Raw genomic sequence first — 24073 nt, 5'->3', positions numbered from 1 at the left:
TTAATTTTGCTTTAGAAACAGAGGAGGTTTTTAAAAAAAGGTGTCTCAAGGATTTTAGCTTTCCATAATGAATATTATTTTTGTAGTACACTATAAAGTATCATTAACTTAGATTTCAACTCATAAAGACAGACAGGCAGTAATATAAAAAATAACTTCAATAATGAAAAAACACCTCAAAATCACTGTTAAGTTGGAAATCTTAATTTCATGAGTAATGAAGATTAGATTAAAAAACAAAGATTTGGACTACAGGCAATTAAAGATCATTTTGATCCCTCACACAAAACATTCTAGTAGAATTACATAGTCCAACAATCTCAGGTGAAATATTTGTAAATTTACAAAGCCAGTCAAATCTTGCTACAATAACACGTGCATTGGTCATCTGTACCTGTAGGGTGCTATTTTAAGTTTTATTGTACTGTCTACTAGTTGCAAGTTTCTCAATTCTACTATTATATAGAACTGCTTTTACCTGATAGAAAAGAATTGTATGCATTGATATTTGTTTTTATTGTTACAATTTTACTTTTAAGGTGAATTTACCACACTTCTCATATGGGAAGAAGAGTACAAAGAAATTTTTAGAGCAGTTTATCTGCATTTCAGTATAATGCTTATCCAAAAATCACAAGGAAGTCACTATCTACTTAAAAAGAAAAAAAATTATTCTACCAAATGATTTTGAGTTTATTTATTAAAAAATGAAAATGTATTATCTTTTTCCCCCTCAACCCAATCGACTTTTAAGTGTAACAAGCCTTCAATTTGTTAAAAAGTAAAACATTTATTTCTCAACTCATACAGAAGATTCAATTACCAAGATCACATTATATTTTAAAATTATGTAAGTACAAAATTCTTGAGACTCTAAAATGCATGTTAGAAAGGGGAAAATTATACTTCACAGTGAATGTTCTTAAGACAAATCTGTATTTAAATAGGAAATACATACTACACATATTATGAAAAAAAGTATTTTCAAAACAAGATCACAAACCTTGCCTTGTTGCATTGAACAGTCTACACATCCTACTTGAATATTTCCATGCTTAGCTCCTGGGATTATCTGTAATCTTTCAAAATCACTTCCCAGGATTACAATGTCACATCCAGATGCATAAGCCTAAAAACAGAAATAAAACAGTGATAAAATTATCAATAATAGATTATTTAACATTTAGAATACTAGTCTTAAGTATCATATAATAGATTAATTTTAAATGTTCTCTAAATATGTGAAAATGGACCTGGAGAAAGGATAAAAGTCACACAAGTGTTGAGGACTTATGTTCACAGGGTTGCTACGAGTCACCTACGACTCAATGACACTTAATACTAACACCAACACAGAGAGAGATCAGTTGGCCTAGTGGAGAGAAAGTGATGCTACCAAGCCAAAGGTGAGTGACTTCTAATCCGCAGCCCTCAGGCCTGTTTTTCATTGTTTTTGTTCAAACATTCTTCTAGGTCATATAGGCCTGGTGTGTCCACTTGCTGTACAGAGATAACTTGCAGTGGCTGTGAAGCTGAACACTGTGACACCGATGTGTCAAATGCATTAATGGTTACCCATGTTGGACAGTGTTTGGTGGTGCTACCAGATTAAAACAAGCTTGGAAGCAGGAGTGGCATCCACTTTTGTAAATAGCTTGCCTCCGGAAACCCTATGAACCTGGAGAAAGGATGAAAGTCACACAAGCGTTGAGGACTTCCATTCATAGGGTCGTTATGAGTTGCCTACAACTCGATGGCACTTAACAACAACAACAAATATGTGAAAATGTGTTTAGGAATATTTCCCTTACCTCCCATATATGCCCTTCGGCAAATTTTCTGACAGATCTAGAAAACATACACTAACTTCTTCCAAAGTCTTCATTTGCATGTCGCTCATTACTTTATATAGTAAACTGGTTTAGAACAGGTCGTGGCATTAGACATACTACTATTGATGTCATATGGATTTTGGCTGCAAGTAGAGAGTACTGGAAGAATGCCTGTTTGTGTCTTATCAACTAAGCAAAGGTATTGACTGTCTGGATCGCAACAAATTGTGGCTAATACTGAGAAGAATAGGAATCCTAGAACACTTGTTTCTGCTCAAGCAACACCTATACCTACACCAAGAAACTGCTGTCTGAACAGAGCAAACATAGCTCAAAATCAAGAAATGAGAGTGTCCTTTCTCCATACCTTTCCAATCTATATGCTGAACAGATAATTCTGTAGTCCGGACTTTATGAAGAAGAATGCAGCATGAAGATTGGAGAAACACTCATCAATAGCCTGCATTATGCTGATATGACACATCTTTGCTACAAAAGGTCAAGAACTACAGTATTCATTATGGATTGTATCTCAACATAAAGAAAATAAAGATCCTGACTACCACACCAATAGGCAGCAGCATGATAAATGGAGAAAAAAATTGATGATGTTAACAATTTTACCTTGCCTGGATATTCAGCTTGCTCAGATCTATAATCAATGCCTTTGGCATCAGCAGCGAGGAGATCAAAAGCTGAGAGGAAATGGAAAAATCTGCTATGAAGGACCTCTCCAGAGTGTTAAAGAGCAACCATATTTGTATAAAGACTAAGGTGTGCCTGATCCATCCAGGTCATGGTCCTCTCAATTGCTTGCTATGCATATTAGAGGTGGACAATGAATAAGGATAACAGAAGGTAAACTGATGCCTTTGAGTTGTGGTACTGGAGAACATACCACAAAACGCCAAGAGAACAAGCACATCTGTCCTGGAAGGGGGAAACAAAGTTGCTTCTTGGAGGCAAGAATTTTAAAGCTCTGTCTCACATATTCTGGGCAGAAAGTCAGGAAGGACCAGTCCCTGGAGGAGGAGATTATACTTCGAAGGGTAGGTGGTTAACACAGGAGAGGAAGAGCCTGGATAAAATGTATTGACACAGTGACTGCAGCAATGAATTTAGGTGTGTCTGGGATGGTGAGATTGGCTCAGGATAGGGCAAGGTTTAGAGCCATTAATCACTGGGTTGCTATGAATCTTGGTCAAATTGACAGAATTTAACAACTACTTTATACCTTAAGTGTGTATACACTTCCTTGTTTGTACAGCGTTTGCCTATCAGTGTGTTAAACTGTGTTAACTTGTGAGTTGTTGTGATACTGGAAGCTAATTCATTAGTTTGTCAAATGCCAGAAGGGCCACCTACGGTGACCACCCATGGTAGATAGATTTCAGCTCCTAGACTAAGATAAACTAGGAAGCAGGATTGGCCATTCAATTTTGAGAAAGAAAAAACAAACAAATAAAAAACCAAACAAGCCTCTGAAAACTCTATGAACAACTGAGGAACACAGTCAGCTATAGCTGTAGAGTCCAGACTGGAAATCAATAAATATTAAGAGAAACACTTTCAAACACCCTTTAATAATTGGAATGTAAAATGTTCCAAGTATAAATATAGGACAAGTAGAAGTTTTAAAAAATTAAATGGAATACATGAATATTAACATTCTAGGCATTAGTGAGATAAACTGGCAATGGAAACTTTGAAATCAGACAAGCATATGATGTACCATGCCAGAACTGTAAAACTGAGGAAGAATGGTGTGCTGAATTCACAGCTAAATTCAAGTTCTAGCCAAAAAGAAAAATTTAGTGAGTGATAGGATACTATCCATATGATACAAGACAGACAGGTTAATATGACTACTACTCAAAAATATACACCAACAGCTAAAGCAAAAGGACAGGAAATGTAGGATTTTTACCAAATTTTACAGCATAAAATTGACCAATATGCAATCAAAATGAAAGAATGTTAATTGGTGACTGGAACATAAAGGCTGGAAACAATGATGAAGGAATGGTAGTAAGAAAGTAAAAACACGGTGACAGAAATGAGGCCAGAAATAAAGTGATCAAAATTTGTATGCTCAATGATTCATCACAAACACCTTCTAAAAATCACCAATGGTGACTTTACATATGAACTTCACTTGAGGAACTGCAGAGAAATCAGACTGACTACATCTATGAAAGAAATCAATGGAGAAGATCAAAGCAGCAGTCAAAATCAGGGTAAGTGCTGACTGTAGAAAAGACTATCAATTACTCATATGCGAGCTCAAATGAAGGCTTCCAAAAAATGAAAACAAATTCAAAGAACCAAAATACAGCTTTGAGTCTATTCCACCTGAACTTATAAATCATCTTAAGAAAAGGTTTAAGGCACTGAACATTAATGATCAAAGCACAGATGAGCTGTGGGATGACATCAAGGATATCATCCATGAAGAGAGCAAAAAGGACATTACGAAGATAGAGGAGAGGGAAAAAAACCAAAACAAACAAAACTACAAATGGATGCCAGAAGAAACTCTGAAAATGGCATCAGAGCATCAAGAAGCCAAAATAAAGGGGAAAAATGTTAACATAAAAGAGCTGCCCAGAGAATTTCAAAGGGCAGCTCGAGCGAAGACAAAGCAAAGTAATATAACAGAATATCCAGAGAGCTGGCGTTAGAAAATAAAAAGGGAATAACTCATTTGGCATTTCTCAAGGTGGAAGAACTGAAAAACAAGTTTCAATACTAAGAGGTGCTATGGGCAATATCTTGAATAACCCAGGAAGCATTAAGAGAAGATGGTAGGAATACACAAAATCACTGTACCAAAATTAATTGACAGACACTGAAATATTTCAGAAGTATCATATGATCAAAAGCCAATTATAATGAAAGAATAAGCTGAAGCTGCAAGGAAGGCACTGGTAAAAAATAAGGCTCAGTAATCGACAAAATACCAAATGAAAGGTTTCAAGTAAAGATGCAGCCCTGGAGGTGCTCATCAGCCTGTGCCAGGAAATTTGGAAGACAGCTCCTTGGCCAACTTACTGGACAGGATCCATATTTGTTCCCACTCCCAAGAAAGGTAATCCAATAGAATGTGGAAAATAGAAAAAAAATTATTGCTATCATATACAAGTAAAATGCTGCTGGAGATCATACAAAACCAGATGGACAAATACACTGACAGAAAACTACTATTATGATCAGGTTCAGGTAAGAGGAGGCAATGGCACCAGGGATATAATTGCTGAAGTCAGATGGATCCTGGCTGAAACCAAAGAATACTAGAGAATGTCCATCTGTGTTTACTAATTACACAAAGGCATCTGACAATGGATCATAACAAATTATGGCTAATATTGAAAAGAATGAGAATTCCAGAAGACTTAATTGTACTCATGTGAAACCTATATATAGAACAAGAGACTGCTGTACAAACAAAACAAACACTATATGGTTTAAAATCAGGAAAGGTGTGCGTCAGGGTTGTATACTCTCTCCCTACCTAGTCAATCTACATACTGAGCAAACCATTCAAGAAGCTGAACTCTATGAAGAATGTGGCATCAGGATCATAAGAACATCCATCAACAACCTGTGTTATGCAGAAGACACAACCTTGCTCACTCAAAGTGAGGAGGACTTGAAGCACTTGTTCCAGAAGATCAAAGACTTCAACATGGGTTTCACCTCAACATGAGAAAAACAAAATTCACTTACAATCAGGAGACTTACAATCAGGAGGGAACAAAATAGATGAATGGGACGTTCTACGAATCAAATGCCAATAGACATTAAAAAATTTCTCCAGTCTGTAGGTTTTCTTTTCACCCAGTTGGAAAAAGTTTTTGATGTACACATAGATTTAATCTTTAGAAAGTCTCATGCATCAATTTTATCCTCTTCAGATTGCACATTTGTATTTGGCAGTCTCTTTATACCTTGGACTAAGCTTGATCCCAGTTTGTCTCTTATGAATGTTATGGTTTTGGGCTTTACTCCCAGGGCTCGGATCCACCTTGGGTTGATTTTTGTGTACAGTGTGAGATGTGGATCCTGTTTCAGCTTTCTGCAGGTGGAAGCCCAGTTTTGCCAGTTCATTTGTTGAAGAGGTTATCATTTCCCCATTTGATAGCTTTGATTTCCTTGTCAAATGTCAGTTGACCATACATAGCTGCTTCAAAATCCTTGCTTCCAAGGAGAAACTTGGTTTCACCCTCTCCAAGACAGACATGTTGGTTTTATTGGCAGTTCTAACCTCCATGAGCTTGGAAGGAGGAGTGGCATCCACTTCTGTAATAGCTTGCCTCCAGAAACCCTATGAACCTAGAGAGAGGATGAGAGACACCCAACCGTTGAGGACTCTCTTCATAGGGTCGCTGTGAGTCGCCTGCAACTCAATGGTACTTAACAACAACAACAACAAACTCCACAAGGAGGAACTGTCCCCATCAAGAACATTCACAGTGTAAAACTAAATTCCCATGTAATTAGATATGGCCCCCATTCTCCTGTCCCTACCTCTACTAATTCCAACATTAATTCTACTGCTCTGTTGGGTTGGAAATCTGTTGGAATTTCTAGGTAGATGTCACAGACCCATACTCACAATTATAAGGCTTATTAGGGAAGTTAACAGGTTATAACTGAGGTTGGAAACAGAATACAATTTCATATTAGGATAGCTGCTTGAAAATGTTCATGGGCACTTCAGTCTTCATCCTGTGGCTTTAGGCTAGTGTTACACCCACCTAGTGTCTCCCACCTAGTGCTCTAGCAAGCCTGGGCAGATGACCCTGGTCTGACACCATTGGGGAGCAGCCCCTGATCAACTCAACCTCACATCTGATTTCTGGTTCTCCGCTGTGGCTGTTGTTCCCAGTCTGACTACCACAGCAATCTGTGGCCCCGAAGAATGTTCACTGTATTCTCTGCTTCTCTATTGCTGGTGGTGAGAGAGTCCCATCTTTCCCAGCTAAACCCATGCCATGTAAACTGGGTGGGGGGTGGCAAAACTAACCAGTTTCATCACGAGTCATTTGCTCACACAGTTTGCTTATTCCCACCCAGCCAAATGGTGGAAGTTAAAATCAATGAACTAGAAGACCCATTTTGTTTATATGACAGAAAGTTGCACTGCAGCCTCCACACAGGGGTCTGAGCCTCTTAGGAAGGGTGTCGAGGTGGGGTGCTGGGAGTCAGAGCCTTGCTGGGACAGATCACAGGTCAACTTCTTCAAGAGTTTTGAAAGTCAAGCCAAAGGGCCAGTGGATATTAAGGCCCCAACCCAGCCAAATGCCCCTGAGTCAATGCTGACACACAACTACCTGGGTGGGGTGAATAGTTAGTAAATCCAAAAGGTTGGAGGTTTAAGTCCAACAAATATTTGGTAATACTATCTCAGACAAGAGTCTTATAACAAAAGCTTACAGAATACTCCTGGGCCTCCAAAAGAAAAGATTGATAACCCAATTACAAAATGGGCAAAAGACATAGAAAGAATTTTCACAGAGGAAGGTATATAAATGGCAACAGACACATGAAGAAATGCTCCAAATTATGGACAATAAGAGAGATGCAAATCAAAACCACAATGAGTACCATCTCATGCCAGTAACAACGGCAAAGTTTAACAGGGTAGCAATAATATCAGTAAGAGATGCTGGAAAGGATGTGGCGAGAAAGGAACTCTTATACATTGTTGCTGGGATTGTAAAATGGTCAACTATTGTGGAAGGCAGTTTGGTGCTTCCTCAAAAAGCTGAACACAGAAATTCCAAATGACCCAGCTATTTCACTACTTGGAATATACCTTGAGAATATGAGAACTGAGGCACAAACTGATATATCTACACCGATGTTCATAGCAGCATTATTCACCATCACAAGAACACGGAAACAGCAACAATGTCCAACCACAAATGAATGGATGGAGAAATTACGGTACATTCACACAATGCAATACTATGCAGCATGCAGGTGTAATAACTTTTTTATTATCTAACCTGGAAGGAACTGGAAAGTATTAGGCTGAATGAACTAACTCAGTCTTCTTCTTGTAGTTATGTGCCATTGAGTCGCTTGTGACTCATAGTGACACTATGTACAACAGGCCTAAAATCCTGCTCTATCCTGTGCCAATCTCACTGCCTCTTGCCTCTGACACACCCATCCTGATTACCCCAGTCACTGAAACAATCCACCTCATAGAGGGTCTTCCCCTTCTGCACTGTCCCTCCACCCTCCCAAGCATGATGTCCCTCTCTAAGAACCTCTCCCTCCTTACAACATGTCTAAAGTATGTCAGACGAAGCCTCAGAATCCTTGCCTCCAAGGAGCAGCCTGGTCTAACCCTCTCCAAGATGAATTTGTTTGTTTTCTTGGCAGTCGAGGGTAAATTCAATACTCTTCTCCAGCACCAAAGCTCAACGGCATCAATTCTTCTATCCTCCCTAGTCATTGTCCAGCTCTCTGATGCATAACAAGTGATTGCAAAGACCATAGCCTGTATCAGACACACCTTAGTCTCCAAAGTGACACCATTGCTCTTCAGTACCCTGGAGAGGTCCCTAACAGCAGGCTTTCCCATCGCAATACGTTTTTTTGATTTCCTGGCTACTGGTGCCAAGAGTGTTGACTGTGGAGCCAAGAAGACTGAAGTTGTTAACAATCTTAATCTCTTCACCATCCATCCTGATGCTGCCAATTGGTCCAGTGGTGAATCTTTGTCTTCTTGACATTGAGCTTCAATCCATACTGAAGGCTGCAGTCCTTGACCCTCTGCAGCAAGCATTTCAGGTCCTCCTCAGTTTCGGCAAGCAGGGTTGTGTCATCTGCATAATGCAGATTGTTAACAGATCTTCCACCAATCCTGACGCCATACTTCCCCTCATAAAGCCCAGCCTCTTGGATAATCTGTTCTGCATACAGGTTGAAAAGGTATGGAGATAGGACACATCCCTGACGTACGCCTTTCCCAATTTTAAACCATGCAGTGTTTCCTTGCTCTGTTTTGACGACTGCCTTTTGGTCCAAGTATAGGTTTCACATTAGAATGATCAAGAGTTCTGGGATTCCCATTCTTCTCAGAGTCAGCCAAAGTTTGTTACAAAGATAAATATTGTATAAGATTGTTATTATAGAATGAGTATAAGGATCCAAGAGCGATGGGAGAGGCTGGAAGCAGAGGGATGTGGATGTACAGGGGAAGAAGGGATTAACCATTGGGTTGTACAATTTGGGGGGGGCGAGGGAAATTGAAAGTATTTGTTCATATTTATATTAGTGTTTTGTAAATAAACTAGTGGAAAAAAAATTTCTCCAACAGGGTACAAAGGAAGGCCACAGATTGGGAAAAAAAGATTTGGTAATGGCATATCTGATAAGAGATCATCTAAAATTTATAGAATATTCCAGCACCTCAACAAGAAAAGGGTAAACAAAACAATAACAAAATGGGTACAGGGTATGAATAGATACTTTACCAAAGATGACATTCAGATGGCAAACAGAGAGATTGTCCTTCCTTCTCCAGTGGAGCGTCTGGTGGATTCAAACTGCGCACCTTTGAGATTGAAATGCAGCTTCTTGCCACCAGAGCTCCCTTCCTGCTGTTATTTTAAACACTTGGTCATACCTTCTATGCCTCTAATAAGAACTCCAGTTACACATCATGCAAGACAGGTCTGCTTGTTCTTTTGACAGCTCATGGTATATTCAAGACTCATTTGCAACAAATTCAATTTTTTGTCTGTTTTCCTTCTTTACTGCTCAACTTTTTGATGCAGAGGAAGCAGCTGAAAATACCAAGGCCTGGATCAGGGACACCTTCATCTTTAAAATTACATCCTTGCTCTTTAGAACTTTGGATAGGTTCGTGACAGCAATTTCCTGAATGTAACATGTTTTTGACTGACTGCTGTTACTATGGATGTTGACTGTGGATCCAAGTAAAATGAAAGCATTAACAACTCAATCTTTTCTCCACCTCTCGTGATGCTGCCTATTAGTCCAATGGTAAAATGTTTGTTTTCTTGATGTTGAGATGCAACCGATATTGAAAGCTGTAATCTTTGATCTTCTGCAGTAAATGCTTCAAGCCTTCCTCACTTTCTACTAAATCGTGCTATTTATATAATGCAGGTTCTTTATGAGTCTTGTACTAATCCTAATGCCATATTCTTCTTCATATGATTTCCTTAGCTTCTCATATTATTTCCTTAGCATACAGATTGAATTTGTTGTTGCTGTTAGGTGCCATTGAGTTGACTATGACTCACAGTGACCCAATGAACAAAAGATATGAACCCTGTTTCTATCCTACACTATCCCCACACTTTCTGACACACATCCATTGCCAGTCACTGTATTAATCCACCTGGCTGAAGATCTTCTTCACCAACTCTCCACCCTTCCCAACATCATGTCCTTCTTCAAGGAAAGACACCTCCTACCAACAGGCCCCAAATATCATTTTTGTCTCCAAAGAGCACACTGGTTTCACCCTTTTTAAGATTCATCAGCAACCTGTATTATGCAGATGACACAAACTTGGCTTGCCGAAAGCAAAGAGGACTTAAAATACCTGCTGAAGAAGATCAACGACTACAGCTTCTCAACATCAAGACAAAAATCTTCACTACTTGAGTCATAAGAGATGGCAAGAAGACTGAAGTTGTCAACTAATTCACCTTACATGGAGCCACAATCAAAACCATTGGGAATAGCAGTCAAGAAATTGAGAGACATGGTGCACTGGGAAAATCTGCTGTCAAAACCTCTCCAAAGTGCTAAAGTACAGGAATGCCAGTTTAAGGTGCCCCTGATCCAAGCCAAGGTCTTTCAATTACTTTCAACGCATCTGAAAGTTAGACAATGACTAAGGATGACAGTTGACTCTTTACCTTTGAGCTGTGGTATTGGAGAAAAATACTGCATACCCCCTAGAATGCCAAAAGAACAAATATTTCTTGGAGAAGGTGCAAGCAAGGTGCACCTTGGAGGCAAGAAAGTGAAACTTCCTCTCACATATTTTGTTCATGTTGTTGTTAAGAGCAATCAAATTGAGTATGACTCACAGTGACCCTATGAATAGCAGATCTGAACCCCATCCTAACCTATGCCATCTTCACATTTCCTGACACACTAGAGTCCACTGTGTCAGTCACTGTGTCAATCCACCTGGTTAAGGGTCTTCTTCCCCTCTGCCAACCCTCCAGTCTTCCAAGCATCATGTCCCTCTCCAAAGAATTGCCCCTCCTAGCAACATACCCAAAGTATGTGAGTGGAACCCTCATCATCTTTGCCTCCAAAGAACATTCTGACTGCACTCTCTCCAAGACACACACACACAGATATATATATATATATACACACACACACACACACACACACACACACACATATATGTGTGTGTGTATATATATATATATATATATATATATATATATATATATATATACAAATTTTCTTTCTCTCTCTCTTTTGGCTATCCAGGGGATGTTCAGTGCTCTTCTCCAACACACAACTTAAAGGCATCAATAATTCTTCTCTCATCTCTATTCACTGTCCAGCTTTCAGAAGGAGGCCAATCACTGGAAAGAGACATCAGTGGAAAAAGTTTGGAAAGGTGGAGGATCAGCAAGAGAAAAGAAGACCCTGAAAACACAGATTGACACAGTGACTGTAGCAATGGGTTCAAACATATGAGAGATAGTAAGGATGGCACAGGATAGAACAAAGTTCAGATCTATTGTTCATAAGATTGATAGGAGTTATAATCAAGTCAAAGGCACCTAACTGCAACAACAAGGAATGTTAAAGAATCTTAAACTGCACAACAGTGATTCATAAAGAAGAAATTTTACTGAGTGGCTTAAGTCAGTCACTAAATTAAAAATATTATGTATTATGGTACAAAATCACTATTATAAAAAGCTACAGAAAAGTTTACATACAGATAAAATCAATCTGGACGGTTACCAGAGATGGAAAGTGAGAAAAGGAGGATAAAATATTAATAAATTGTGTGAAAGGAAAGGTAAAATACGATAAGGAGTCAATGAGACACTATAAGTAATGACATTAATCAATTATAATTTAAATAGTAAAAAAATATGTATTAATGAAGAAAATGCTACTGTGAACTACTGATTGGATAAGCAATGACATATACATCAGAATACATAGTAAAAAGACTTAAAGATATCTATGAACTTATGTTTAATGGTTTCTATGAAATATTAAGTGGAGGGGGGAAAGTTGAATATAGATACACATATGTTACTTTTCATATAAGGAACAGTAAGAAAACATATACCGGTTTTCCGAATCAAAAGAAAAACAGGAAGGACAACAAGAAAACAAAGTTGGTTATCTGCAAAGGGTTGAGGGAAATAAGTAAAAGAGATATACTTCTAGATATAACTTTTTGACTTCTGAAAGTGTGTTAATATTATAAATATTTTTTAATGGAATTTAAGTTTAGAAGGCGGAAGCCCTAAAACTAAAAGTGAAACAAATGATCTAAGAGCAATTCAAATGAGTATCTTGGGGAAAAGGGAAGAAGGGAAAAAGGAATAAAGACAGATTCTGACCACATACTTTCCGTCTTGGACAGAGTGAAGAGAGCATTTCAGCATGTCTGTTTACTAGAGTGGTATGCAAAATCAATCCTGAAGCTATATTCCTTTTTTTTTATATTTTGAAAAAAAATGAAGCATAAATTTTGCTGTTTTGGTTTTATATTTGCACTAAAGGTTACAAATCACATTGTTTTCCATGCAGTAATTAATTTACATTTTGTTTTTTAAAATTACCTACTAATTTATTATTAATGTAATTAAATTCAATTAATTGTAATTAATTGTGTTGCACAGAATTGTTGCTGTGTGCCATCAAGTCAATTATGTCTCATAAAGATCCTATGCACAATAGCTATGAACCACCCACCCCTCCTGTCCTGATCCAATCTCATGGTCTCTGACACACCTGCCCCTATAACCCACTGTCCCTGTGTCAATCCATCTCCCTAGGGTCTTCCTCTCCTATGTGGGCCCTCAACCCTTCCAAATACGATGTCCTTCTCCAAGGACTGGTCCTTTCTGGCAGCATGCCCAAAATATGTGAGATGGAGTTTCAAAATCTTTGCCTCCAAGGAGCAACCTGGTTTACCCTCTCCAAGACAGACTTATTCTATTGGCAGTTCGTATGTTCAAAGCTCTTCTCAAGCACCACCACTGAAAGGCATTGATTATTTTTTTTTTTCTGTCATCCTTTGTCAGTCAGTGTCCAGCTCTCTGATTCATATCAAGTAACTGTGAAGACCATGACCTAAAAGGCACACCTTAGTTTCCAGAATGACATCATTGCTCTTCAACACTGCGGGACAAGGTCTGACAGAAGACTTTTCCAGTGCAACCTGTCTTCATTTCCTGGCTGTTGGTGCTAACGGTGTTGATTGTAAAACCTAGCAAAATGAAATTGCTAATAATCTAATAATCTCAATCTCTTCTCCATCTATCCTGAGGCTGCCAAGTGACCCGAAGGTTTGCTTTCTTAATGATCAGTTTGACCTTCTGTAGAAAATGCTTCAGGTCCTACTCAGTTTGGCAAGCAAGTCTGTGCTCTCTGCATAGCACAGGTAGTTGGTATGTCTTCCTCTGATCCTGATGCCACATTCCTCCTCATAAAGTCAAGCCTCCTGAATTATCTGTTCTGCATATAGATTGAAAAGGTATGTAAACAAGATACATCCCTGACACACTCCTTTCTTGGCTTTGAAACATGCAGGGTTTTTTTTTTCTTTTTCTCTCTCCTCTTCTGACAACTGCCTCTTGGTCAAAGCATAAGTTTCATATGAGCACAATCAAATGTTCTGAATTCCCTTTCTTGGAATGTCAGCCACAATTTAGTGGCAAGAAGCTGTGCTGCAATCCCAAAGGCATGCAGTTCAAATCCACCAGCTGTTCCATGGGAAAAGGATGGACAATCTCCTCCTGTGCGAAAACCTGCAGCTGGATCAGCTAAAGATCTGTCTCAATTCAACGGTACACGACAACAGTCAATAAAACACAAACATAAATTTTCTGGTACTCTTTGCTCTCAGCCAAGATCCATTTGACATTGGCAATGACATCCTCATGCCACTGCTTCTTCTAAGCCCAGCTTGTATTCAGTCACTTCTCTTTCAATGTACTGGTCCAGTTGTTTTTTAACAATATTCAGTAGGATTTTAATTACATGTGGTATTGTTCGATAATTTCCACACTCTGTTGGCTCACTTTTTTTGGGAATGGGAATAAATATGGACGGATCTCTTTCAGTTAGTTGGCCAGGTAGGTGTCCTCCAGATGTCTTGGCAAAACCTAGAGAGCACATCCAGAGCTGCAGCTGTTTGTTGAAATATGTCAACTGGTATCCCACCAATTCCTGAGGCCTTGTTTTTTGCCAATTCCTGCAGAGCAACTTGAATTTCCTCCTTCATCACTATTGTCTCTTGATCTTATGCTGTTTCATAAAATTCTTCTGTTAGCCAGTTCTTTTTGGAACAATGACTCTGTATACTTCTTCCATCTTCTTTTGATGATTTCTATCACTTAATGCCCATAGCATGCTTAAGAAATGCCACTTGAGGCTTAAATTTGTTCTTCAGTTTCTTCAGCTTGAGAAATGCCAAGCAAGTTCATCCTTTTTGATTTTCTGACTCCAACTCTTTGCACATTTTGTTGTAATACTTTGCTTTGTCTTTCCAAACTGCTCTTTGAAATCTTCTGTTCAGCCTCTTAACTTTCTGATTTCTTCCCTTTGTTTTGGCTTCTCGGTGTTCTAGTGCAATATTCAGTCTCTGCTGACATCCACCTCAGTCTTTTCTTCGTCCTCTGTCTTTGTAATGGCCTTTTGCATTCTTCATGGATGATATTCTTGATATCCTTCCACAGATTATCTGTTCTTCATTCATTAGTGTTCAAGAACTCAAATCTGTTTTTGAGACGGTTTTTAAATTCAGGAGGAATACACTCAAGGTCCAATTTCAGTTCTTGTGGATTTGTTTTCATTTTCTTCACCTTCATTTTTCATTTGCACATGATTAGTTGATGGTCTGTTCCACAATCAGCACCTGACCTAGTTTTTACAACTGATACTAAACTTCTCCAACAATTATTTCCACTGGTGAAATCAATCTGATTCCTGTGTGGTTCATCAGGTAACATCCACATGTATAGTCGCCATTTGTGTTTTTTAATAGAAGGTATTTGCAATGAACAAATCATTGATTGTACAAAATTCTAGCATTCAATCTCCAACTTCATTTCTTTTACTAAGTACATATTTTCCAACTACTGTTCCTTCTTCCTTCCTCTCAACTTTTGCATTCCAATCACGCATTATTAATGCATCTTGATTGCATGTTCAAATGATTTCTGACTGGAAAAGTTGGTAGAAATCTTACAGTTTCTCCTTTTTAGCTCTAGCTGTTGGTGCATATACTTGAATGACAGTGGAACTCATAGGCCTCCCTTGTATGCATATAGATATTATCCCGCCACTTAAAACACTGTATTTTAAAATGAATCTACAAATGGTATTTTTCACTATGTATGCAACCCCATTTTCCCATTCATTTTCATTTTCAGTGTAGCAGATTATATGAAATAAATATATATATATAATCATAGTCTGATACAAAAATGGCATATGCCAATCCATTTAAACTCGCCAATGCCTAGTATGGCAATATTTATGCATTTATTTCTTATTTAACAACGTCCAATTTTCCTACAATCCTACTTCTCACTTTCCATGTTTTAATTACTAGTGTCTTTTTGCAACAACCCCTCTTTATTTGTGTTTTCAAATATAGGGGCTCATCCCCCAGGTCCATATCTACTAGTCTAAGTATGTTCATACGACTTTTGAAGGCCTGTTATTTTGAAAGTCGATGACCAATCCTTCTTCCTAGTATGTCTTAATTTGGATGCTTAGCTTTAATACAATATCTGACAGATAAGCATTTTACCCAAAAGAGCAGATTCTTCCCTATTACAAGACAAACACTTAGATTCGGTGTTGGTTCCCCCTCAGTGTGTATGGCATGATCCCATCCCTCTGCTCTGGCCCACCAGCACCCTCCTCTGTCCCTCTGCCTCACACCCTCAGCAAACCCCTCCCTCGCACACACCCCTGACAGGCCCTCCTTAGGCATCCAGTCACTTCTATCCACTCATTCTCTCTCTCTTCCTCAGGGATGATGACACTCCAGATTGTTTGATGGAGGTATTCTCTAATAATTGGGAGTAAAAAGTGAAGAAAATCAGACTGTTAGTTCAAAGGTCCATAGGAACTTGTGAACTTCAGTTTATAGAAAGGTTTTTTGATAGGGACTAGTGGAGCTCCCGAGACTGTTGTCCTCTGTCACTTATCATGTCTGGAAATGAAACTACTCCATGGACTCAATGTTCAGCCAAGTAAGAGAAAGGTCAGTAAGAGGATCAATATGGTCAGGGAGAAAAGCACGCCTTAAAACAATTATACAAGATCAAAACAGGAGCATTTGTCCAGAGATAAAAGCTCACAGGACAGGAAAAGATGGGGGGGGGGGGGGGGGGGAAGGATGAATGGAGGAAACAGAAGAGTATTATAATGCAGGGATTATAAGCAATGTCACACAACAAAGTATATGGACTGTTGAGCATAAAACTAATTTGCCCTGTGAACTTACATTCAAAGCACAATAAAATGTAAATAACAACAAAATGCAAGCAAAAACACTTTTTATCCTTCAATCTAATGTACCAATCAAGATGGCCATCAATCTGATTCTTCCCAAGAATCACTAATACAATAAGTTAAAGCGAAGGGTGCTTGTTGTTGTTGTTGCTGTTGTTAAGTGACGTTGAGACGTAGGCAACTCATAGCAACCCTATGAACGAAAGTCCTCAACAGTTGTGTCACTTTCATCCTTTCTCCAGGTTCACAGGGTTTCTGGAGGCAAGTTATTATGGAAGTGGATGCCACTTCTGTTTCCATGCCTGTTTTAATCGGGGAGCACCACCAAACACCATGGGTAACCATTAACGCATTTGATACATCAGTGTCATAGTGTTCAGCTTCACAGCAACCACAAGTTATCTCTGTACACAAGTGGACACATATATGACCTAGAAAAATGTCTATATAAGCAAAGGGTGCTTAAAATATCATAAAAGTCAAGGAAGGAGAATATTTATTCAGCTTTCATTCCTTCACCTGATTAATCTGTATGCTGAGTAAATCATTCAAAAAGGTGGACTATATGAAGAAAAACGTGGCATCAAGATTGGATAAAGACTCATCAACAACATGCATTATGCAGATGGCACAAGCTTCCTTGCTCAAAGTGAAGAGGACCTAGAACACTTGCTACAGAAGAGCAGAGATGCATTTAATATGTCTCACACAGCAATGCCAAGAAAGCAAAAATCTTCACCAATGGACCAACAAGCCAACATCATGAGAGTTGGAGAAAAGACTGAAGTTGTCAATGACTTAATTTTATTTGGATCTACAATCAACATCCATGATAACAGGAGTAAAAAAAAAAAAAAATCAAGAGACATGTTGTACTGGGAAAATATGCTGCCAAAGACTTCTCCAAAGTGCTAAAGAGCAAGATGTCAGTTTAAATACTCCAACGGGAAATATCCAGGCCATGGTTTATTCACCTGCTTCCTATGCTTGTGGAAACTGGGCAATGAATAAGGATAAGAGAAGAAGAATCCAGGGTTTTGAGTTGTGATGCTGGAGAAGAGCACTGACTATCTCATCAACTACCAAAATAAATCAACCAATCAATCATAAAAATTTGCCTTGCAAGAAGAACAAGGGTTCTCTTTAAAGGGAAAGGACAACAAAACTTCCTCTCACATATCTTGGTCATGCTGTCAAGGAGGATCAGTTTAAAAAAAAAGACATCATGCTGGGAAAGGTCTAACTCCAAATGACAATTGTAACTCAAAAACGTTTGCTTTCTCTTCTGCAAAGTTGTTTCAAAAGCAGAGTCAGGAAATAGCAGCATAATCTTTTATGTCTCTTGGGAAATATATCCCTTTCCATTTCATTTAAATTACAACTTCAAAACTAAGGATGGATAAGTAAAAGATGAAAGGTAATAAAACACTTATCATAAAAATAAAAGCTGTCAAAAGCTCAAAGTAATACTTTCCAGCAAAAAACAATTGGAAACTAACAAAATGTTAGGTATTAGGGAAGCATTCCAGTAAATAAGGGAAACAAAATTTAAGGTTTTTTTTGTGTGTGTCTGTATCCTAGTTTCTCATATAACAGTAAAAATGCATAAACATTTGCCTTTTTAGAAATTTAATAAAATGTTAATTTCTTATTTGGATCAAAATTAAATTTGTAAAACAATCAGAATAATTTATATTGTTACAGGGTATTGTTATCCATTATTCGTAATTCAATCAGGAATTTATCAAGTATTTTCTATGTGTCAAGAGAGAAAGATGAGGTACTCTTCCTGCTAAGATTTACAGGTTCAGAAACTCATGGAGGGCTGTTATGAAACAGAGCAACTGAACAGGAGTGGATTTTGGTTCATTTTGTTTTTATGTGCCAGCCAGGAGAACAACTAAACCCTAAGTGTGCACTGTTAAGAGCTTTAAAAATACAAAGAACTTAAGCATTTAAGATCAAGACATAATTGTGAAGACCATGGCCTGGATCAGGTGCGCCTTAATCTTTAGACTGATACCACTGCCCTTCAGTACTAGGGAGAGGTCCCCAACAGCAGATTTTCCCAATGCAATTCATCTTTTGATTTCCTGGATGCTGGTAGCAAGAGTGCTCATTGTGGAGCCAAGCAAGCTGAAGGTGTTAATAATCTTAATCTCTTCATGGACTGCCAAGAAAACAAACAGATTCATCCTAGAGAGGTTTAAACCAGGCTACTCCTTGGAGGCAAAGATTCTGGGGCTTCGTCTGACATACTCTGGACATGTTGCAAGGAGAGACAGGTCTTTGGAGAGGGACATCATGCTGGGTAGAGTAGAGGGACAGCGCAGGAGGGGAAGACCCTCTATGAGGTGGATTGATTCAGTGACTGGGGTAATCGGGATGGGTGTGTCAGAGGCAATGCGATTGGCACAGGATAGAGCAGGGTTTAGGGCTGTTGTACATAGGGTCGCTATGAGTTGCAAATGACTCGACGGCACATAACAACAACAACAACAACATCATGATGCTGCCCACCAGCCCAGTGATGAGAATCTTTGTCTTCTTGATGCTGACCTTCAATCCATATTGAAGGCCCCAGTCCTTGACCTTCTGCAGCAAATGCCTCATGTCCTTGTCAGTTTCGGCAAGCAAAGTTGTGTTATCGGCATAATGCAGGTTGTTGCTAAGTCTTCCTACAGTCTTGATGCCACATTCCTCCTCATCAATGCCTTTAAGTTGTGGTATGGGAGAAGAGTACTGAACATACACCATGGACTGCTGAGAAAACCAACAAACAGGTTTATCCTGGAGAGGGAGAAGGCAGGCTGCTTTTTGGAGGGAAGGATTTTTAAGGTCTGTCTGACATATTTTGGGCATGTAACAAGTAGGGATCAGTCCTTGGAGAAAGATAACATGCTTGGGATAGTGGAGGGACAGTGCAAGAGAGGACTGAATGAGTGACTGGGGTAATGGGGGTAGGTGTGTCAGAAATGCTCAAGAAAGTGAGGTGCAGGGTTCTTGTACACAGAATTGCTATGAGCTGCAGGCAACTCGACGACACATAAAAACAACAAATCAAGACATCTCCAACTGATGGCATCCCTCATCAGTGATCAGAACACTTAGTTGTCGTTGTTGTTCTGTGCCACTGAGTCAACTACAACTCATAATAACCTCATGAAAAAATGCTCTGAGCCCTGCTCCAATCTCACTGTCTCTGACAAGACCTACTTTTATTACCCAATTACTGTGTCAATTACTGTGTCATCTCTTCTGGGTTAATCCTCTCCTGCACTGTCCCTCCATCCTTCAAAGCATGATTTCCTTCTTCAAGGCCTGGTTCCTCCAAGGAACATACTCTAAGTGTATAAGATAGAGTCTCAAAATCATTGCCTCCAAGGAACACCTTGGTTTCATCTTCTCCAAGATATGTTTCTTAGTTCTCTTGGCAGTCATGGTATGTTCAATTCTCTTCTACAGCACCCCAACTCAAAGGCATCAATTATTCCTCTGTCATCTTAGCTCATTGTCCAGTTCACCAATGCACAGCCAGTAACTGCACAGATCACGGGCTGAGTCAGAGGAACCTTTAGTCTCTAGATGCACATTCTTCCTCTTCAACACTCTGGAGAGGTCCTTGACAGCTGATTTTCCTAAGAAAGCTATACCTAGACAAAGAAGCTGCTGTACTAACAGAGCAAGAAACACTGTATTGTTTAAAATCAGGAAAACTGTAGGTAAGGGCTGAATCCTTTCTCCACACATATTCAATCTGTATGCTGTACAAATCATTAAAGAAGCTGGACTATGAAGAAGAGAGTAACATTAGGATTGGAGGAAGACTAATCAACAACTGGTGTTAAGCAGATAACACAATGTGGCTAGATGAAAGTGAGGAGGACTTGAAGTGTTGGTCGCAGAGAATCAAGGACTGCAGCCTTTAAAATGGATGACATCATAACATCAATAAAACCAAAATCCTCACCACTGGGCAAATAGGCAACATCATCATAGATGGTAAAAAGATTGAAGTTGTCAAGTTGAAAGAACTTGAAAACAAATTGAAGTGCTGAGTTGCAATACTGAAGTATGCTACGGATAAAATCTTGAATGATCCAGGAACCATCAAAAGGAGATAGAAGGAATACACAGACTTCTTTCCAAAAAGAACAGGCCAAAAATGAAATATTTCAGCAAGTACCACATGGTCAAAATGCAAAGGTAATGAAAGAAGTAGTTTAAGCTGCACTGGTCATAGGCAGAAAATAAAGCCTAGAAATCAACAGGATACTAACTGATATATTTCAACTATTAGACAGAGCCCTGGATGTACTCAAAAGTTTATGCCAAGAAATTTAGGGGACAAGTGATTGCCTGACTGACTGGAAGAAATCTCTATTTGTTCCATTCCCAAGGAAGATGAAATGTGGATATTATTGAACAATAAATATTATATGCAAGCAAAATTCTCCTGAAGATCATTCAAAAACAGCTAAAACAGTACACCTACAGAACTAGCTTAAGTTCAAGTGGGATTTATAAGAGGCCATGGCACCAGGAATATCGGTAACAATGTAAGATGGATTTTGGTTGAAAGGAGAGAATACCAGAAGAGTATATATTGTGCTTTATTGACATTTGGCTGCGTGAATCATAAGAAATTATAGCTAACATTAAGAAGCATGGAGATACCAAAACACTTAATTGTGCTCACAGAAACCTATACCTAGATAAAAAGGCTAGCCTGCAAAAAGAGCAAAGGGACCACCACATGATTTAAAGTTAACAAAGGTCTATATTAGGATTGTATGCTCTCTCCATTGCTGTTCAGTGTTTGCTGAACACATTATTCAAAAAGCAGTACTCTATAAAGAAAGTGGCATGAGGATTAGAAGAAGACACATCAATAACCTGAATTACACAACCTTGCTTGCTGAAAGTGACTTGAAGTGCTTGCTGCAACCTTCTATGTGGATTGTATCACAACACCCAGAACCCAAAACTCTCATCACTGGACCAAAAGGCAATTATCATGATAGGTGAAAAAAAGATTGAAACTGTCAAAAAGTTCATCTTGGATACATAATCAACACCCTTGGTACCAGCAGTCAGATCAGATGTACTGTCCTGGAAAAGTCTGAAGTCTTGGGCAGTCTTGGACCTCTCCAAAATTACTGAGGATTATGTTTGAGTACTAAGGTGTGCCTTATTCAGGCCATGGTCTTTTCTATCACTTGATATGAATCTAGGAGCTGGACAATGAATAAAGATGACAGAAGAAGAACTGATGCCTTTGAGCTGTGGTATTAGAGAAGAGTACTATCAAAAGTACAAACAGATATATGTCTTGGAGAAGGTGCAGCCAGAGTACTCCTTGGAGGCAAAGATAACAAAGCCTCCTCTCACCTGCTTTGAGTATGTTAGGAGAGATTATTCCTTGGAGAAGGACATCATGCTCGGAAAGCGGAGGATTGGCAAAAAAGAAAAAGATTTTTAACTAGATGGATTGCCACAGTAACTGCAGCAATGAACTCAAGTGCATCAGAGATAATGAGGATGGCACAGGGACAGGTCACGGTTCACATCTGTTGTTCATAGTGTTGCTTCCACTTGACAGCACCTAACAACAACCTCCAGGAAATAATGAACACGCAAGCATATATGTACCTAACAAGAACATAATAAAATCCAGAAAACAATACAAAAATTTGGTTTGTACCTGACTTAAAAATTTAGTTCAGAAACTGGTTGGAAAGGTAAAAAATGACTGCTTATCCTTAAACCTCTAATAAAAGATAAAAACAGCTAGGGTTGTTTCTCTTCTTATGACTTTTAATTAAAGTTTACAAAGCAAATTGACTTTCCATTGTATTATTCATATATATTGTGTTTTACAATATTAACTATAATATCTATAACACAGGAAGCTCTGGTGGCCTACACTGGTAAGAAGCTGCGCTGCAATCCTGAAGGCACAGTTTGAGGCCACCAGCTGCTCTGCGGGAGAAGGGTGAATAATCTCCTCTTGTCCAGTTAACTTCCTCTGAAAACCTGCCACATAGTCAGCTATGGGTCAGTTCCAACTTGCCTGTACACACAATACGTAACGTAATAATGTTCCACACTTCCTCTTGTACTTCTAATTTCCATTAATCCTCTGTACTACCCCTTCTTACCTTTAAAGCTTTATGCCTGGGCAAATGCAACTCTTTTGACCTTATGTTGTTGTGCTCCAGTTGGAACCTACCCATAGCTGACCAGCTAGCAGACTTTGATAAGCAGTAAAGCACACGGAAAGCAGAAGTGGCATCCACTTCCTAAACAATTCTCTTCTACAAACTCTATGAACTTTGAGAAATGAAGATAGTTATAGAAAGGCTTCAAGTCTTTTGTTCATAGGGTCACTATGAGTAGTGTGCAATTCAATGACAATCAAAGACAACAACAACAAATTACATGAGAGGAGTTGTCCAACTTTATCCCATGGAGCTGGTGGATTTGAACTGCATAACTTTGGGTCGCAGGGCAACTGCTTACCAATAAGCTACCAGAGCTCCCTTTTGAACTTGGTTATTCAAAGGACTTAGCGTTTTCTGGTGTTACGGGTCAACTCTGGACCTGTTTTAGTCAAGGGTAAACCACAGGATTGTTGTCAGGTGTCACTGTGTCAAGTGTGGCCAATAGTGACCGTAAGAACAACAGATCTGAATCCTGTCCTATCCTGTGCCATTCTCACACTCCCTGACCCACTAGGGCCCACTGTGGTAGTGACATCTGGTTAAAGGTCTTCTTTCTCATTCAATGACCCTCTGCCTTTCTGAGCATAATATCCCTCTCCAACGAATAGTCCCTCCTAGAAACATGACCAAAATATGTAAGATGAAGTTTTATTATCTTTGCCTCCAAAGAGCTTTCTCGCTACATATTAGCAGTGACAGTCCTAGTGCCGCAGCTTCTTCTGGTTTTTCTCTGTTGAGAAATTCTAGTAATTTTTTAATAATCTCCTATAAGATTTTAATTGCATGTTATAGTAATGATATTACTCAGTAGGTTCCATCTTCTGTAATATCACCTTTTTTGGGAATGGGAGCCAACACGGATCTCTCCCAATCATCTGACCAGATGAATTGTCCTTTAAATTTCCTGGCATAGCTTGGTGAGAGCTCCCTATACTCAGCACCAATTGCCAAAGCTTCAAACTCTGTGAGCACAATTCATTAGTTTCATGTGTTACTCAGTATGATCTGACAAGATGATTTTTGGGTATGGAAATGTTTCAAAAACTTTTCCACATAAAATAGGCTTATCCATTTCAGCTTGGAGCTCTGGTGGCCAGTTGGTAAGGAACTGTACTGTCAACCCAAAGGAACATGGTTCAAAGCCGCAAGCTGCTCTTCCAAGCAATGAGTTGCCTCTGAAAACCCGCTGGAAGGAGAGTAAGGAGTTGATTCAGACTCAACAGTATATAACAACAACAATTTCCGTTTACAACATATTTCATAAGAACAGCCTACCTGGGCAGG

General features: G+C 38.9%; 1 protein-coding gene across 1 annotated transcript in view; it reads right to left on the bottom strand.

The window, feature by feature from the left end:
- Positions 1-24073, bottom strand: part of DMXL1 (Dmx-like 1) — a 207688-nt gene that overhangs the window by 181491 nt on the left and 2124 nt on the right. Inside the window, exon 2 of the mRNA XM_006885987.1 lies at positions 1004-1129. Coding sequence (XP_006886049.1) covers positions 1004-1129 — 126 coding nt within the window. The remainder of the gene's footprint in view (positions 1-1003; positions 1130-24073) is intronic.

This window comes from Elephantulus edwardii, unplaced genomic scaffold, assembly GCF_000299155.1.
Source record: "Elephantulus edwardii isolate Elephantulus edwardi_28Jun2011 unplaced genomic scaffold, EleEdw1.0 scaffold00046, whole genome shotgun sequence".
In the NCBI taxonomy this organism is placed as follows: Eukaryota; Metazoa; Chordata; class Mammalia; order Macroscelidea; family Macroscelididae; genus Elephantulus; species Elephantulus edwardii.
This window is presented reverse-complemented; position numbering and strand designations above follow the sequence as displayed.